General features: G+C 39.4%; 1 protein-coding gene across 4 annotated transcripts in view; it reads left to right on the top strand.

Moving 5' to 3' along the window:
* NAA25 (N-alpha-acetyltransferase 25, NatB auxiliary subunit) overlaps nt 1-19,680 on the top strand; it is an 82,401-nt gene that overhangs the window by 59,514 nt on the left and 3,207 nt on the right. For 3 of the 4 annotated variants that reach the window (XM_019039111.4, XM_019039112.4, XM_055359128.2), the window contains 8 exons: nt 1,325-1,476; nt 1,978-2,103; nt 5,896-6,139; nt 6,553-6,676; nt 7,652-7,717; nt 9,169-9,266; nt 10,408-10,518; nt 16,331-16,477. In XM_019039111.4, coding sequence (XP_018894656.1) covers nt 1,325-1,476; nt 1,978-2,103; nt 5,896-6,139; nt 6,553-6,676; nt 7,652-7,717; nt 9,169-9,266; nt 10,408-10,518; nt 16,331-16,477 — 1,068 coding nt within the window. Of the gene's footprint in view, nt 1-1,324; nt 1,477-1,977; nt 2,104-5,895; nt 6,140-6,552; nt 6,677-7,651; nt 7,718-9,168; nt 9,267-10,407; nt 10,519-13,604; nt 13,654-16,330; nt 16,478-19,680 lie in introns of those variants that run through there. The other variant, XM_055359127.2, reaches the window with a different exon arrangement.

Raw genomic sequence — 19,680 nt, 5'->3', positions numbered from 1 at the left:
CCTGGCCTCCTCTTGATAGGGTGTATCGGGTGTATCACTGTCCTTTAATCAAGCTAGAAGGTATACTCGAGCTTTTTCAGGTAGTCCTTCTTGAAACCTGCAGGATCACAAGTAATCTTTTTAATTTTCTTGTGTCCGTCCGTCTTTAATTTCTCCAGATACTGCAGGCAAACAGCTCGCCGAGGTGTCCCATGGGGGTTTAAAAGCCGCATCGAATGCAGTTGAATTAGCGCCCGTGGCGCAATCCCGCGGCCTGAAATGAACCCTGCAAGGCTGTATATCAGAGGGTATGTTGTTGACTATTGGCCTATTTTCCTACTGGGCAAATTATTCAGACGTAATGGAGATGGGGGCAGAGCTGATTAACTGAGGCTGTGTAAAAAGACTGTTTTTTCTAGAAAGGATCTTTTTTTGGGGCAGACATCAGCTTTGAGCATAATAGTTTCCTTGGCCCAAAGGGGTAATCTCCTGTCTTCTGATCCTGATGGCATAGACCCACACCCATGAAATGTTCTTCCCTGAGATTTTCTTCTATTGTGCCAGAATTTCTGCTTAGAATTCTTTATCTTGCCTCTGTTCTGTAATGTTTGATCTCTGTATATGTATTAAGCTACAATTAAAGCACATGTGGTGAATGTTCCCTTCACATACTTGTTTAAGGAAATTTCCAGCAGAGGTCTTACGTAATGTAGATGGACAAGAAACTTGGTTCTTGAAGTCTTTGTCCTCAGAATAGATTATGACATGAATTTTTATAGGTCTTTTGTTTGGTGTCTTACTTCTATCCTGACGTAATGCTCATATGCCCTGTGTTTCTAATACAGTATTCAGAAATAAGCAAAACCAAGGAGCAGCCTGTCTTTTTCTGAAGGAGAGTGGTTTTTATTTGGGGTGGGGGGGCAGGTGGTTCTATTATTCTGGTGCTTTTGGAACCTTTGTATGAAACACAGTTTATCTTAGATGCAGAAAAACATGGAGTAACATCCCTTCCAGAATGGCACTAAACAAATTTTTGACTGATGTGGCAAAACAAAACCTCAGTTCCTATTGAATTGAAAGACATGACTGCCAAGAGAAGGCTTATGTGATGGTGGCAGAAGCTGGTTATTACAATTAGTAATATTAGTAAAGGAGACATTTGTCTAAAGTATAAGAAGGAAGAAAAACATTTTAAAAAGCTAATATTCTACTTGGTGACCAAGACCTTTAAAGATTAGATTTAAAACTTAATTTTAGTTTGAGTGTTTTGTTTTGGCTTGCAAGGTTTGCTTACATTGCCTGACTTGTGAACTATTTATACCAAGGTGATGTCTTTCCTTCTCAGACCTCAGAATATATTATTCAAGCTTACAAATATGGTGCATTTGAGAAGATCCCAGAGTTTATCGCTTTTAGGAACAGGCTGAATAATTCTCTTCATTTTGCACAAGTCCGTACTGAACGGATGCTGTTAGACCTTCTACTTGAAGCAAATATGTAAGTATTGCATGAGAGCTATAAAGGAACTAACGGATTAGATCAGTTGTTAAGAGCCGTTAATGGGCTCATGGGTGTTATTAGCAGGCTTAAGGTAAAATAGGGGGAAAAAAGGGAGAGAGACAGTGGGGAAACAGAACTTGGTACACGTCATGGGGAATGATAGAGTACTGCCAGCAACATCTTGAGACCATTACAGAAGCCATTTAGGTCATGGTCATCAACGCCTGGTCCATATTGTGCTTACGAAGGTTCCGCCTCCCCTACAAATCAAGAGATTTCAGGAATTAATGCTGATCCCCTTTGTTTTGTGTGGGCTTCCAGAAGCCTTTTTCTTGCCATGTAGCAAGCCAGTTTGATCTGCGCTTAGTTCTATTTCACCTTATTATGAGCCCTTCCTTCCTCTTTCCCTTCCTGTCTAGTAAAACAGGAAGTCCTGATTAATAATATTTTCTGGCTATTTTACTATTAAAATAATATGTGGATTTTTCTTTATCACAGATCAACCAGTTTAGCAGAAAGTATAAAGTCAATGAACCTTAGGCCAGAAGAAGATGACATTCCATGGGAAGATTTGCGAGACAACAGAGACTTAAATGTTTTTTTCAGCTGGGATCCAAAAGACAGGTAACTGGAATTTAACCCCAAGCAATTTTTAAAGTTTTTGTTTGTTTTTTGTTTTTTTAAAGAGACCAAGATCATAGCTCACTGCAGCTTCGAACTCCTGGGTGAAGCAATTTATTTTTAAAGAATTAGGTTGGGCTGGGCACGGTGTCTTAGGCCTGTAATTGCAGCACTTTGGGAGGCCGAGGCCGGTGGATCACTTGAGGTCTGGAGTTCGAGACCATCCTGGCCAACATGGTGAAACCCTATCTCTACTAAAAATACAAAAATTACCTGGGCGTGGTGGCGTGTGCCTGTAATCCCAGCTATTCAGGAAGCTGAGGCAGGAGAATTGTTTGAACCCAGGGAGCGGAGGTTGCAGTGAGCTGAGATCGCACCATTACACTCCAGCCTGGGCAACAAGAGCAAAACTCCATCTTAAAAAAAAAAAAAAAAAGAATTAGGATGAATCTAAAATTAAAAAAAACAAACTTCACTTTACACAAATATAAAATAATGTGTGTTTGTTGTAGGGATCAGAAAATATAGGTAAGCCAAATGAAGAAAGTGTAGCTCACCCCTATGCTGGGACTGCTGGTTAATCTAAAAGTTAGATCTACTTCACAGCATATATGAGAATTCCAGATCAATTAAAGACTGTATGCTAAATTCTAGATTCCTTAGAAATTCTAGAAGAAAATATAGAAAATATTTTTAAATAGGTGAGGAAAGCCTTTCCTAGTATTATACCAAATCTGGAAACATAAAGGATTTAACTTCTGTAAATAGAAATAATAAATTTTTTAAGTTCTAAAGGTTTGTAGTAAATTTCTTCATACAAATGTCCTTCATATATAGAGAGAACTCTTAAGTCAATAAGAAAATAAGAAATTGGGCAAAGAAACACATCTTACAGCAATAAAGATTTTGTTTCTAGCAAAAAAGATGAATACTTGTGGTCAGCAAGGCTGTGTGATAAATACTTATTATGCATTTACACAGGGATAAATTTTATACAATCTTCCTATAGGGAGTTGTAGTGATATGTATCAAGATTTAAAATGCCACATACCATTTAATTTGGCAGATCTGCTTCTAGGAAAGTAGAACCTAAGGAAATAAATGCAGAAACATGCTAAGAAGTGTATATGAGGTAGTTCTGAAAATTCTGTGATTTGTGGGTTGCCAAGGCCACATTCAGTGATTTAGGATTGTTGAGTCCCAGAAGGATTCACAGGGCTGAGCATATAGTTGCACTCAACGGCTAAGGTTTATTACAGTGAAAGGACACATGACAGAATCCGGAAGGGAAAAAGGAACAGGCACAGTCTGGAGAACTCAGACTTCCAGTGCTTTCTCCCTCCTCTGAGGGGAAACACTGAGTATGCTCCTTTCTCCAGCAGGGAAAAATGCAGTAACACAGGTGGAATGTTCCTGCCCAGGGAAACCCAGTAGAGACTTGGTGCTTAAGGTTTCACTGTTATGTGGGTACACTCTGTCTATCCTGAGTGGAAAGAAAGCAGGTATTCACCATAAGCAACATGGTTTATATAAACAATCTAGGCACAGCGAGCCACTCTTACCATTTTAGGGAACAGTTGGAGTGCAGAGTTCCCAGACATCAGCCAAGGGCCAACCTTGCAAGTAGGCCTTTCTAACGATAATAGCTGCAGGCCTGCTATGTTAACTCTTTTCTACACATACTGTCATAAAAAGATGAAGTTTGCAAAATAATGTAATTACTGTAACCAATTTGTTTAAACTTAAGTTGCATACATACTATTTTTAGTTACTTTTTTTTTTAGATGGAGCCTCTGTTGCATACTGTAACCAATTTGTTTAAAATTGTTAAGTTGTGTAAGTATTATTTTTAGTTACTTTTTATTTTTGAGACCTAGTCTGTCTCTGTCGCCCAGGCTAGAGTGCAGTTGCATGATCTCGGCTCACTGCAACCCCCAACTCCTGGGTTCAAGGGATTCTCCTGCCTCAGCCTCCCAAGTAGCTGGGATTACAGGTCCCTGCCACCACGCCAGGCTAATTTTTGTATTTTTAGTAGAGACAGGGTTTTGCCATGTTGGCCAGGCTGATTTCAAACTCATGACCTCAGTTGATCCCCCCATCTGGGCCACTCAAAGTGCTGTGATTATAGGTGTGAGCTATCGCACCCAGCCCCTATTTTTTTTGTTTTTTGTTTTTGTGATGGAGTCTCACTCTGTCGTCCAGGCTGGAGTGCGGTGGCGCAATCTCGGCTCACTGCAACCTCCGCCTCCCGGGTTCAAGCAATTCTCCTGCCTTAGCCTCAGCTGGGACTACAGGCGTGTGCCACCACGGCCGGCCAATTTTTTTTGTATTTTTAGCAGAGACGGGATTTTACTGTGTTAGCCAGGATGGTCTCGATCTCCTGACCTCATGATCTGCCTGCCTCAGCCTCCTGAAGTGCTGGGATTATAGGTGTTAGCCACTGCACCCAGCCATAGCCCCTATTTTTAGTTAGATTTTTATACATCCACATTACAAAAGTCTAAAAAGATCTATACCAAACTTGATAATACTGTGGGTATTGGTTATCAGGGCACCTTTTCTACCTTTTACATTTTTCTATCATTTGAATTTTTTGTGTTGTGTATTATTATTTTTATTAGAGACAGGATCTTACCCAGGCTGGAGTACAGTGGCGTGACCATATCTCACTGCAGCCTTGAACTCCTGGGCTCAAGCAATCCTCCAATCTCAGCCTCCCTAGTAGCTGGGACTACAGGTGTGTGCCACCACGTCCAGCCAATTTTTTGTATTTTTTTTTTTTTTAGAGACTGGGTCTTGCTATGTTTACCAGGCTGTTCTCCAACTCCTGGCCTCAAGCAGTCTCTCACCTCAGCTTCCCAAAGTGCTGGGATTACAGGTGTGAGCCACCACACCTGTCCTCATGTATTATTTTTATAATCAGAGATCAAAGTGTCACTTATAAGGAAAATGACCTGTTTTTTTTGTTTTGTTTTGTTTTGTTTTGTTTTGTTTTGAGATGGAGTCTTGCTCTGTCGCCCAGGCTGGAGTGCAGTGGTGCAATCTTGGCTCACTGCAAGCTCCGCCTCCCTGGTTCATGCCATTCTCCTGTCTCAGCCTCCTGAGTAGCTGGGACTACAGGCGCCCACCACCACGCCCGGCTAATTTTTTGTATTTTTAGTAGAGACGGGGTTTCACCGTATTAGTCAGGATGATCTCGATCTCCTGACCTCGTGATCTGCCCACCTCGGCCTTCCAAAGTGCTGGGATAACAGGCGTGAGGCACCGTGCCCAGCCAAAAATGACCTGTTAAATAGGTTATCATTCCCATTTTATTGATAGTGAAATGGGGTTTGAGAACATTTTGGCTTGTCTTAGGTCATTCAGCTAGTAAATGAAAGCTGGAACCATTCAAAGGCATCTTAACTGGTGAAAGTTAACTTTAAATGATTTGAGGCCAGGCGCGGTAGCTGACACCTGTAATCCCAGCATTTTGGGAGGCCAAGGCAGGCAGATCACGAGGTCAGGAGATCAAGACCATCCTGGCTAACACGGTGAAACCCCGTCTCTACTAAAAATACAAAAAAAAAATTAGCTGGGCGTGGTGGCAGGCGCCTGTAGTCCCAGCTACTTGGGAGGCTGAGGCAGGAGAATGGCATGAACCCGGGAGGCAGAGCTTGCAGTGAGCAGAGATAGTGCCACTGCACTCCAGCCTGGGCGACAGAGCAAGACTCTGTCTCAAAAAAAAAAAAAAAATTGAAAGCAATGGATTGAATATTGAATAAGTTAGATAATTTGGGGATGTTTCTGTTTAAGGGACGTTTCTGAAGAACATAAGAAACTTTCCTTAGAGGAGGAGACCTTGTGGTTAAGAATCCGATCCTTAACATTGAGGCTGATAAGTGGACTTCCAAGTCTCAACCACCCTGTGGAGCCAAAGAACTCGGAGAAGACTGCCGAGAATGGGGTATCCTCCCGGATTGATATTCTTCGTTTGCTCCTTCAACAGCTGGAGGCAACCCTGGAGACAGGAAAGCGATTTATTGAGAAGGATATTCAGGTACCATCAATACGTATTTACCATCAAAGTTGCAATAATTATATTTATGACTGTTTTATAAACAGGAGTTTGGGGTGGGTGAGTAGTAAGGAATTGTTTTGTCCCAGTTTATGGCTTCTGCAGGAGAAAGAGGAATATTTTAGACTCAGAGGGAATTGTAGAGGCTTCCTCAATATCCAGACTAGTGAGGGAGAAAGCAGAATAACTTTTTGTGATGTTAAGTTTTTAATAGCTAGCAACAAATTAATATAAATGTTCTGTTTTTACTGTAATGATTCAGTTATTAGTTTGCTGATTAGTGGCTTTTAGCCGAACCGCTGAGACAGGTTTTTATCCACTAGTTACCTGATTTTCTTATTTTGTATGCATTTAGATGGATTTAAAAGAGCATTATTTTTCTCCCTTTTTTCCAGTATCCTTTCCTTGGTCCTGTACCTACCAGAATGGGTGGATTCTTTAATTCTGGCTGTTCTCAGTGCCAGATAAGCTCTTTTTATCTTGTCAATGATATTTATGAGCTGGATACCAGTGGTTTAGGTAAGTGTACACTGTGTGTTTTTAGGGTCTTTGTCATAGAAAATGTAGTACACGTAATAAAATGTCTATAACCTCACATCTGGAAAATTTTAGAGTACATGGAAGCTGGAAGCTGTTCTGCAAATGTGTGGTGTAGTATATGAGAGGGTACAGTCGTAGGTTACAAAGTAATGTTTTAGAAGCTTAAGTCCATTCCATATTTAAAATCACTTGTTAGGTCCAAAAGTTGAAGAAATTCTTCATTTGTTGAAAGGCTGTTGGATTTTAAAAATGAAGCAGTAGGCTGGGCGCAGTGGCTCACGCCTGTAATCCCAGCACTTTGGGTGGCCAAGGCAGGCGGATCACCTGAGGTCAGGAGTTTGAGACCAGCCTGGCCAACATGGCAAAAGCCTGTGTCTACTAAAAATACAGAAATTAGTGAGGCAAGGTGGCGGGCGCCTGTAGTCTCATCTACTCCAGAGGTTGAGGCAGGAGAATCGCTTGAACCAGGGAGGCAGAGGTTGCAGTGAGCCGAGATGGCACCACTGCACTCCAGCCTGGATGATAGAGCGAGACTTTGTTTCAAAAAAAAAAAAAAAAAGAAGCACTAAACTTTGTAGAGAAGAGATTTTTTTTGTAAGCTCTAAGTGAAAATCACAAATACTCCATAGACCTTTTCCTTTTATTTATTTATTTTTTAAATCATAAGGTTAGTAGATCCTACCATTTAGAGTGTTTGAAGCACATAGATTTTAAGCTCTCTTAAGGAATTTTAGGTAGTACCTTTGGCAGAAAGGTAATTAGTGCCTTCTTTTTATTCTTCCTTTTCCTTTCATTATCATTTTCTTTTTGTCTCAAAATAATGAAAAATGCATAAGGGTCTGTAAAGAAAAGAAAATGTCCTTGCCCATGAACTTCTTGCAGGTATTTATCTTGCTTCTTTATCTTACTAAAAATAGAATTGAAAGTTTTTCGTTTTTTGTTTTTCAATTTTAGAGGATACAATGGAGATTCAGGAACGAATAGAAAATAGTTTTAAGTCTTTACTAGACCAGTTAAAAGGTAAGTTTTCCTACTGTAGATTCCTGTATTTGTATCTGGTTATATGGCAATAGCTTGGAAGTTCTTTCCCCTATTCCCAAGCCCAGTCACCCAGAGATAAGTAAGTAGTTTTAACACTTTGGAGTCAATACTCCTAGATGCCACCTAAACACATATGTGTGTGAATGAAAATACAGATAAAAAGTCATTTTTAAACATAGGAAATGGTGTAATCCATGCTTTTTTGACTTTAATTTTTTTGTTATTTTGGATACCTTTCCATGTCAGTTATATATACCCCATTTATTTTCAAGACTGCATAATATTCTATAGTATTGTATTAACATGTTTTATGTTCTCGCAATTGGTGACATATTATGTATATGAGTTATTTCTTCTACTGATGCTGAAATGAATATCTTGGGACAAATTGTTAGGGTATTATTTGAGTCCTTCCTTGGGATTAAATTCCCAAGAATTTAATAGAATTATTAAATTGTTAAATTCCCAATAATTTAATAGAATTGTTAAAGGGCACATATATGCATCTTGTATCTGTAAGAGTCTTTCTGGCCGGGCATGGTGACTCACGCCTGTAATCCCAGCACTTTGGGAGGCTGAGGCAGGCAGATCACGAGGTCAGGAGATCGAGACCATCCTGGCTAACACGGTGAAACCCTGTCTCTACTAAAAATACAAAAAAATTAGCCGGGCATGGTGGCGGGCTCCTGTAGTCCCAGCTACTCAGGAGGCTGAGGCAGGAGAATGGCATGAACCTGGGAGTTGGAGCTTGCAGTGAGCTGAGATAGCGCCACTACACTTCAGCCTGGGCGACAGAGCGAGACTCCATCTCAAAAAAAAAAAGTGTCTTTTTAGGACCGTAAATGATTTTTTTTTTCCCCCAAGAAATGAGGTCTTGTTATGTTGCTCAGGATGGACTCTAACTCCTTGGCTGAAGCAATCCTTCTACCTCAGCCTCCTGAGTAGCTGGGACTACTGGCGTGCACCACCAAGCCTGGCTCGGTCTTCTATTTTATTGTCCAGATGAAGCATGTCTGAAAATGATTAAGATTATGATAATAAAATTTATTATCTGTTATGAAGATGCATTTCTACAATGTACTTTTTTGGTCTTTCAGTCCATAATGGTACAAGTCCTCTGAATCATTCACTTAGATAGTCTTATTGTGCTGGTGGCCTATCTGAAAAGGCTTTGCTGGTGTTTAGACCCTAGAATGTATAATTTTTAAGGCTACCTTTTATATTTTGAAGACTATAGAGCAACAGCATGGCTTTTTAAAGAACTTAAAATGGATAGTCTATCCTTTGGAGTTTGGTTCATTATGGAAAATGAAAAACAAATAGCTTTCTAAATTAAATTTTTATTTGCTTATTCTTTATTTGTGTGTTGTGTTCCTTAAAATAGCATTGAAACAAAAGCTGAATAAAACTAAAATGTTTTTTGTTTTCAGATGTCTTCAGTAAATGTAAAGGTGACCTCTTAGAAGTTAAAGACGGTAACTTGAAAACACATCCTACTCTTTTAGAAAATCTAGTTTTCTTTGTTGAGGTAAGTTTTTGTTCTCTTCCTAAAAGACATTGTTGTTCTTAATGGTCTACAGGATTCATTTTTCAACAGTGAACAGGTAATAGGCACCTTATACCTGCAACTTAACCCTCCATCCCTGTTTTTTGTTAATTGAAAAGCAATTTAAATCATTTTCTAAACCAATTTCTTCCAAGAATTCTAAGATGATTTCATTCATAATACTTAGGTAAAACTTCTTGAAATTTGCTGTACTCATCTCTAAACTTCCCCAGATTCACCTCAAATCTAGCTGTTTTCATTCTCCTTTCTGACTCACTCTTTATTATGTAGTTTAATTCCTCCAGCTTCTTTTATTTGTTGTCATTTATTAATTGCTGAGATATTATGCATTGTGATAGTGTCCAGCAACGGATACAGCAAAACTCCCTCCTCTTTTTTTGCCGGAGAGAAGAGAAGGAAGATTGCAAACAGTCATAATCTATTATCTTTTCTTTTATTTCTGTCACATATTTGTTGACTGTTCTCCACTTACTACTCTGTGTGGGGAGTGTACACTGTTCTGGTGATTGGCAAACTGTAAGTGCCTAAGAGATTTTTATTAAGTGAATGAGTAATAAGCGGACATATATGTACATGCACACACTGTAGTATAGGAGAAGACATATAAACAGCTAATTTGATACAGTGCAGGATATGTACTGATCAACTGGGTAGATTTTGCCATACATATATAAGTTAAGATTTGCAGGTAAGGTGGTATCTTACCTGCTTGGAGAGATGTGAGGGGAGAGGCATATTGTAAAGAACCTTTGGATTCCATGCCTAGGAATTTGGACTCTTCTCTGAGTGCAGAGGATGTTAATCAGTCCCCACTTCTTCAGGGAAGTGACAGAAAATTGGAGTGAAGTGGAGGATGGATTTTGAGCTAGGAGAGCCAGAAGAAATGCTGAAGAGTTAGGCCATTGTAGTATTCTGAGCAGGAGATGATGAAGGCCTGGATCAGTAGAGTGATTGCCGAAAGTAGAGTGGAGATTCACATGAGAAATTGAAGGGATTTACCTAGAAGAACTGCGTTAGAATTTGTTGAATCCATTGCCTCTAATTTCCTGATAGATATTTTTAGTGTAATCCTTATTGGTGAATTTGCAATTTTTCCTTTCAGACTATTTCTATTATCCTTTGGGTATCCAGTTACTGTGAGAGTGTCCTACGACCATACAAACTAAATTTACAGAAAAAGAAAAAGAAGAAAAAAGAAACCAGCATCATCATGGTAATAACAGTAGCACAAGTGATATACAAGGAACAGTCTGACCACATGCTACTTTTTCTTTTCACTGTTTTCCTCCATGTTGAGTCCTTAGGATCCTATATGCCAAGCTTCTCCAACCCATGGCCCACGATAACTTTGAATGCGTCGCAAACCCGTAAACTTTCTTAAAACGTTATGAGATTTTTTGAGTTTTTTTTTTAAGCTCATCAGCTATTGTTAGTGTTTTTTTTGTTTTGTTTTGTTTTTGTTTGAGATGGAATCTCACTCTATAGCCCAGGCTGGAGTTCAGTGGCACTATCTTGGCTCACTGCAACGTCTGCCCCCTGGGTTCGAGTGATTCTCCTGCCTCAGCTTCCCGAGTAGCTGGGATTACAGGCGCCTGCCACCACACCCGGCTAATTTTTGTATTTTAGTACAGACGGGGTTTCTCCCTGTTGGCCAGGCTGGTCTCAAACTCCTGACCTTAAGTGATCTGCCCACCTCGGCCTCCCAAAGTGCTGAGATTACAGGCGTGAGCCACTGCGCCTGGCCAATATTAGTGTATTTTATGTGTGGCCCAAGACAATTCTTCTTCCAGTGTGGCCCAGGGAAGCCACAAGATTGGACATCCCTGCATATGCATTGTTTTTCTCCCCTAACTTAAAAAAAAATTAAATTACACACCTACAGAAAAATTGAAAGATTAATATGACACCCATAAAGATCTTTACCTGGATTATCAATTTTTAACCATTTATCTCATTTGTTTTATCTCTCATTTGTTGAACCATGTAAAAGGAAAGTACAGACTTGTGACATGTAACACATCAGGATAGAACAAGGACAGGTCTGCAAAACCATAATACTCAAGAAAATTTCAAACTCAAGAAATTTAGCATTGACACAATGATATTATCTAATAAAGTCCATATTCAGGCCGGATGTGGTGGCTCACATCTGTAATCCCAGCACTTTGGGAGGCCGAGACGGGCAGATCACTTGAGGTCAGGAGTTCAAGATCAGCCTGACCAACATGGTGAAACCCCATCTCTACTAAAAATACAAAAATTAGTCGGGCATGGTGGTGAGCACCTGTAATCCCAGCTAGTTGGGAGACTGAAGTATGAGAATTGCTTGAACCCGAGAGGCAGAGGTTGCAGTGAGCCAAGATAGCACCACTGCACTCCAGTCTGGATGACAGAGCGAGACTCCGTCTCAGGAAAAAAAAATCAGTATTCAAAGTTTTCCACTTATCTCAATTATGTCTTTTATACCTTTTTCAAAATACTAGAATGCCGTCAGGGATCTGACATGACCTTTAGTTGTCATGTGTGTTTACCCTTCTTTAATCTAGAACGCTTCCTTAACCTTTTACTTTGTTTTTATTGTTGAAGACACTAGCTAGCTTTTTGGTAGAATGTCCCACAATCTGGATTTAGCTGATTGCTAAATGTAAGCTGATTGCTTATATTGAAGTTAAATATAGACATGTTGTCCTTTTTAGTGAGTTAAATCAGGAGTCACTAATGTTGTTGTGTCCCATTATTAAATAATGAAATCTGAAATCACCAATAATGGGACACTAATGTGATTAATGTTGTTGTGTCCCATTATTGGTGATTTCAGATTTCATTATATGATTAAGGACATATCTACCAGATTTCTTTATAAAGGTGCCTTTTTCCCTCTGTAATAAGTAAGCTATAGGATAATGCTTGAGTCTATGAATATCCTATTTCCCAATGGCCCTTCACCCACTGGTTTTAGCATTCATTGTTAGTTCAGCGCCTGAATTAGTTATTACATTGACGTGTCCCAAATGATGATTTTTAAAAATTCTGTCTTTTATCATTTATCAGCTGCTATTATTTTGTGAAATAAGAGATGTCCCAACCCATTCATACATATTTGAATATAATCCAATTTGAATATATATATATATATATATATGTATTTTTTAAAATGTCACTATCTGAGTATCACCATGGACTCTTTTTTAAAAAGTTCACTTTATTATAAGCCATTATCATAATTTTCATTTGGATGCTCAAATTATGCCAAATTTGGCTAGCTCCTTTAAGCTGGTTTCTGTCCTTTAACATGTCCTCATCAGTTTTAGGGCGCTTTCTGGAACAGCATAAATGCTCCACATACTTGGTATTTTTTCACTGAACTGAAATCAGACATTTTTTCAAGAGCACTGGTTCCTTTCTGGGGAATGAATTTCAAAACCAAGATCTAGGTGTTAGTGTGCTCATTGCTATTGGGGTTCACTGCTTCTAGTTTATTTCTATGACGAGACCTAGACAGCGTTTTTATGCACACGCGTGCACACACACACACACGCACACACACAGTTTTACGTACTTTTTTTTTTTTGAGATGGAGTCTTGCTCTGTTGCCCAGGCTGGAGTGCAATGGTGCAATCACTACAACCTCCACTTTCCAGTTTCAAGCGATTCTCCTCCCTCGGCCTCCTGAGTAGGTGGGATTACAGGCAGATGCCGCTCTCCCGGTTAATTTTTGTATTTTTAGTAGAGATGAGGTTTTGCCATGTTGCCCAGGCTGGTCTCTAACTCCTGACCTCAGGTGATCCACCTGCCTCGGCCTCTCAAAGTACTGGGATTACAGGCATGAGTCACCATGCCTGGCCTACATAAAGAATTTTTAGTGATACTTTCAAGCCAGCATTTTAGTGATACTCTCAGTTTCAAGAGTTCTTTCCACTCTTTCCCTCATTCCCTTTTTGTAGCTTCCTTTTCTCAGAGTGAGAACCCTGCATCCAAATATCATCAATATATTTATTTGTTGTTTCACAGTAAATACTAAATAGTTTTGGGAATTCATACGTCAGTTCCACTACTAGTTCCAATAACAAACTCATTAAAGTTCAAATGTTTTGCAATTCTTTTTGTCCTTAGAATACGTTCCAGTGAGTATAGACAGTTAAGATACTTTGTAAACTGGAATTAAAAACTGAGATTACTTTTTATTAATATCATATAAAGTTTATTTCCATTTGTATTCAGTTTTAGGGCTCTCCCCATCTTTATTGATTTAATTTTTGAATGTGAAAAACAGTAACATAATTTTTTTCCATTTCACAGGAAAATAATTTAGTGCTCATTACAGCTCATGATGTGCTGTTTTATTAAGGTTTGAGTTTATGCTGTTACTATCAATGGGGGTCTTTTGTTCGCTATAGCATTATAATAATCATTATCATTTGAAAATGTTGGCTGGGTGCTGCGGTTCACACCTATAATCCCAGCATTTGGGGAGGCCAAGGTGGGGAGATTGCTTGAGCCCGGGAGTTTTGAGACCAGTCTGGGCAGCATAATGAGACCCTGTCTTAACAAAAAAATTTTTAAAAATTAGTTGGGCATGGTGGCACATGCCCGTAGTCAGTCTTAGCTACTCAGGAGGCTGAAGCAGGAGGATCACCAGAGACTGGGAAATTGAGGCTGCTATGAGCTGTGATCGCACCACTGTACAAGGCTGGATGACAAAGCAAGACCCTGTCTCAAAAAAAAAAAAAAAAAAGATGTTTCAGTTGTAAATTGACTTTCTGAACAATTCAGTTAAATCCAGGAGTTCTTTAGATTGGATGCTCTGCTGAGTGTTACTATTCATTCACAAACAAAGGGTATTTAGATATGAATGAGGGTGCTTCTTTCCTTCACTCTATTCAGGAGAATTAAACAAGAACAAGAACAGAGACAAAGATGATTTAACTGATCAAGAGTACAAAGTTCGAGGCTGGGCACTGGTCGTTCATGCTTGTAATCCCAGCACTTAAGGAGGCAGAGGTGAGAGAATAGCTTGAGCCCAGGAGTTCAAGACCAGGCTGGGCAACATAGCAAGACAAAAAGGAAAAGAACAAAAAGGAAAAAAAAAAAGGAGGGCAAAGTTTGAAAGTATAGGTCAGATTGGCTTTGTTGCTCTCCTTCTAATGAAAGCTTTCAGCCCTAGAACATGTCAGATAGCTTTTTGGGAATTGTCTTTTGTAGTGTTTTTTGTTGTCTTTCTGGTTTCTAAAAATGAGAATGGTTTTTCTGATATCAGAGTAACCCATAAAGGTGTGAATAAAGTGAAGATCATTCATATACTCACCAGTCAGTAATAACCACTGGGAAAATTTTCATGGTAAACAAACCTGCTATCCAGAAGGTTCTGTAACTTGCCTTTTTGTTTTCATATAACAGGGTATCTTGGACATCTTTTCATGTCAGTAAATATAGATATATCTCATTACTTTTAATGGTTATATATTGTACTGTTATATTAATATGCTATAATTATATTGATGAATTGTTGGTTCTAATTTTTGAATATTATAAATATGCTGCTATTGATACAGACAGATTCACAAAGATACATTTATAATATAATTTCTTTTCTTTTTTTTTTTGAGACGGAGTCTCACTGTCGCCCAGGCTGGAGTGCAGTGGCGGCGGATCTCAGCTCACTGCAGCCGCCGCCTCCTGAGTTCAAGCGATTCTTCTCCCTCAGGCTTCCGAGTAGCTGGGACTACAGGCGTGTGCCACCACGCCCAGCTAATTTTGTTGTTGTTGTTGTTGTTGTTGTTTTTGAGACGGAGTCTCGCTCTGTCACCCAGGCTGGAGTCCAGTGGCGCGGTCTCGGCTCACTGCAACTTACGCCTCCCAGGTTCAAACAATTCTCCTGCCTCAGCCTCCGGAGTAGCTGGGATTACAGGCGCCTGCCACCATGAACGGCTAATTTTTGTATTTTTAGTAGGGATGGGATTTCACCATGTTGGCCAGGCTGGTCTTGAACTCCTGACCTCAAGTGATCCGCCTGCCTCAGCCTCCCAAAGTGCTGGGATTACAGGCGTGAGCCACTGCGCCTGGCCGTATTTTTAGTAGAGATGGGGTTTTACCATGTTGGCCAGTCTGGTCTTGAACTCCTGACCTCAAGTGATCCACCCGCCTCAGCCTCCCAAAGTGCTGGCATTACAGGCGTGAGCCACCACACCTGGCCTATAATATAGTTTCTTTAGGATAGCTCTTAGATCTGAAATTAACTGTATATATACATTTATACAGTTAATAAATGTATATGCATATATACATTTGTACTCATCCCCAACAGTGTTGAGTATGTATCTTTAACCATCTGGTAGGTGAATATTGGTATCTCCTTTTTCTAATACTGATTTTTAAAATTTTATTGATATTGAACTGTCCAAGAATACTTCTTGAGTGAAAAGCTAGCTTTATTAATTGATTGGCTAGGTTTTTTAGTTGTATCACATGTTTCTTGGATTTCTTTGATGTATCTTCTTTTCTTTGTCCAAGTTTCTTATTGTGGTAGTAATATTTTTCCTATTTATATGTGTTGAGCTACTGGGTTCTTAACATAATAATGTTACTAATCCCCTGTCATAGGTGATGCAGGTTTTTTTTCAGTTTGTTATTTGTCTTTTAACTTGAGTGATTTTTTTTTGTCAATGTAATATTTTTAAAAACAAGGATAATCTTTTTAATGGTTTTTAGCTTTGTGTGATGTTTAGAAAGGGTTTTTCAGCTGTCAGTGTCATGATTGCAGAAGTTGTTACCTAATTTTCTTCCAGTGCTTTGATGGATTTTTTTTTATTTAAGTATTTAATCTATCCGAAATTTATTTTAATATTACTGTGTTATTTTGTATCTCCAAATGTCTAGCTGGTTATTTTAGTACCATTCATTCACTTGAAACCACTGGTTTGAAATGCCACTATTTAAATTCCCTCACATCTTTCAGTAGCTTTTGTGATGTAGATATGGGTAATATGTTTGATAATGTTTCAACTCTTTTTTAATCTTTTTCCCAGCCACCTGTCTTTACCAGTTTCCAAGACTATGTTACTGGGCTTCAGACTTTAATTTCCAATGTTGTGGATCATATTAAAGGGCTTGAAACACATCTAATTGCACTTAAACTTGAAGAACTTATTTTAGAAGACACTTCTCTCTCACCGGTAAGAGATTGTAGGCAATCGGCAATGTTTTCTACACACACACAAACACTCTGTCTCTCTCTCTCATCTTTATCACAAGGACAAGTTAAAGTTCAATTTATCATTTCCTCTTTATAAGACTTGTGACTAGAAGGTGCTTGGTAGTAGTTTCTCGTTGTGTTGGTGGTGGTAGGTTTTTTCCCCTCTTCATTTCTCCCCATACGTCCTCCTTTCTATACATTTTTGGGGTTGTTCTTTTACTATGAAAACTAATGCCAGCATTTTGAGCAACATGGAACCAGCCATATTTTGAAATCCAGGTACAATCTTCTTGACTAGAATTTACCTGCTGCTGAGTTAGCTGTCTTCCTTGCCACCCAGTTATCACCTGAGAAAGGAGAAATGCTGGACATGAGAAGTAATTATGTCAGTAATAATTAGGCTAGAGCAAGCCAACCCAAAAGGGAATGAAACCGAGTATGGAATCAAAGGTACCACCATCAAATGTCTTCTGATATTATTTTAGGTCTTTTCAAATTCTAGTAGTTAGCAAAATCCTTATAAAGCCTTTGCCCTTAAAATGACGATTCTTTTTTGTAAATGTTAATTCATCGGCCTGGAGTAGGTTTAGGATTTTGGTAGGGGCCAGAAGGACAGTGGTGGAGTCGTCTGTTTCTAGCCTGTTGCTCCAGTGATGAAACTGATCTTAAGAAAATGCTTCCCTCCGGGAGTTTCTCTGAGCTAAACTGCTGAGCTAAACTGCTGATGAGGGAATTTATCCAGTAACCTGAGGGCAGCCATCATCATAGCCCCAGACCTTCATAGGGAAGGGAATGAATAGAATTTTCCTTAGCACACCAGCCTTAAGAGATTGTAAGCCCCTCTTTTGTAAAGCTTAAAAACGTTAGACTTTGAACAGAGTGCTGTGGGAAAGGGCTCAGAGCAGTTCACATTACCAAAGATTGATTAAAAAAAGCAGACATGGGCTGGGCACAGTGGCTCACGCCTGTAATCCCAGCACTTTGGGAGGCGGAGGCAGGCAGATCACGAAGTCAGGAGATGGAGACCATCCTGGCTAACACAGTGAAACCCTGTCTCTACTAAAAAAAAATACAAAAAAATTAGCCGGGCGTGGTGGTGGGCGCCTCTAGTCCCAGCTACTCGGGAGGCTGAGGCAGGGGAATGTTGTGAACCCCAGAGGCAGAGCTTGCAGTGAGCCGAGATCGCGCCACTGCACTCCAGCCTGGGTGACAGAACAAGACTCCGTCTCAAAAAAAAAAAAAAAAAAAAAAAGGATCCCAAGCAGAAGGAGGCACAGATAAAAGCACAGGGGCAGGAAAGTGAATTCTGTGGCGCAGTGTGACACAGTTGGCAGGGCCAGAGGTTATGGTATACGGGAAGTACTGTTAGATATGAAGGTGATAGGCACAATAGCCCTGTTGTGACTATCAAGTGGTTGTTTATGTTAAAAGATCTGTCTGCATCCTGGAATGATGAGCAAGAGTTCTTGTTTTCAGAGTTCTAGAGGTTATCCTTAACTTGGCCATACTCTCTGGATTTTTCAAGCCCTAGCTTCTGTTCTTGTCTTTTGACCTTGGGAAAGTTACCTAACCTCTCTAGGCTTCAATCTCTTTATCTGTAAATGGAAATTATAATAATGCCTACTTCATAGGATTATGGCAAGGATTAAACAAAGCAATAATCGGCCTTATATTGTTAAAGTCATGTTTCATATAGTTACTGAGCAGTACCAAATACCTGATGCATATAGTTTTGGCTAATTGTCTTTTAAAGGTAAAAATCTCTTCAATTCAGTTTCCATTAGGCTCCTCTGCTTTCTTTCCTCCCTTTCTAAATTTGAAACACTGTGAATAAGGCCTCTGGACTGTGACCTCTAGTCCTGATTCCCTTTCTTCCTTCCTATGGGGTATCCCAGTGAAACTGGCTGTGTGTTAGGACCTTTTTGTGTGTATTTATATTCATAGAGAAAATATACAGTATTATTGTATTATTTTGTACTTTAAAAAATGTAAATTCGGCCAGGTGTAGTGGCTCATGGCTGTAATCTCAGCACTTTGGGAGGCCCAAGGCTGGAGAATTATTTGAGCTCAGTAGTTCAAGACCAGCCTGGGTAACTTAGTGAGTCCTGCCTCTTTAAAAAAAAAAAGAAAAAAAAAAATTTTTAATTCAGTTTTATATTCAAGAGATCTGTTCAAGCTAATGCCTGTGGATCAATCTTGTTCATTAAACAGCTGCAGAATATAAATGCACCACTGCTGTTGGACATTTTAGGTTGTTTCTTTATATTTGCTTTTACATATGTTACCGAGTGAAATGTATTTGTGCACACCTTTCTATGCACATTTGTATTTCTAAGGAAAATTAGGTCTGAAGTACTAGTATTGTTGGGTCAGAAAGTATGTTCCCTGTTTCTTCTACAGTTCTGGGCTCTGCAGCACTCAACTTCATGTAAACCTAATCAGTCTTCAGCCAGCCTCCTTTCTCTGTGAGAACTCACCCCTTCCCTTTTGTTTTTTGTGATCTCTACTACAGCAAACATTTGCCAGCAAATAATAACTCATATTGAAGAATATATAGTTGGTCTCTTGAACTCAGGGGCTTTGTCAATATTGAGGAGACTTGTTAATATTGTAACTGGAAATGATGGAGTTGGTAAAGTTGAGGCCATTATTAAAAGTGGCTATGATGATGTACAAATTAGTAATAAATTTCTACTTTTTTCTGATGAAAACAATCAGAAATCTCAAAATTTCCACTTTGCACAGCTTATAACAAAATAGTAGGGATTTTATGTCCAAACTAGTCATAATTTTCTGTTTTTATTGATTAAAAAGTAGTGAACAGAAATCTCAGTTTTTCTTCTTCTTTTTTGAGACAGCTTTACTCTGTCGCCCAGGCTGGTGTGTAGTGGCACGATCTCAGCTCACTACTACCTCTACCTCTCGAGTTCAAGCAATTCTCGTGCCTCAGCTTCCCAAGTAGCTGGGATTACAGGTGTGTGACACCATGCCTGGCTAAGTTTTGTATTTTTAGTAGAGATGGGGTTTCACCATGTTGACCAGGCTGGTTTCAAACTCCTGGGCTCAAGTGATCCACCTGCCTGGGCATCCCAAAGTGTTGGAATTACAGGCGTGAGCCACCGTGCCTGGCCCAGTTTTTCTACCTTATATAACTTACAACAAAGGGTACTTGAAAGAGTAATG

This window comes from Gorilla gorilla, chromosome 10, assembly GCF_029281585.2.
Source record: "Gorilla gorilla gorilla isolate KB3781 chromosome 10, NHGRI_mGorGor1-v2.1_pri, whole genome shotgun sequence".
In the NCBI taxonomy this organism is placed as follows: Eukaryota; Metazoa; Chordata; class Mammalia; order Primates; family Hominidae; genus Gorilla; species Gorilla gorilla.
The sequence above is the reverse complement of the archived record's forward strand: the minus strand, read 5'-3'. Positions and strand labels throughout refer to the sequence as shown.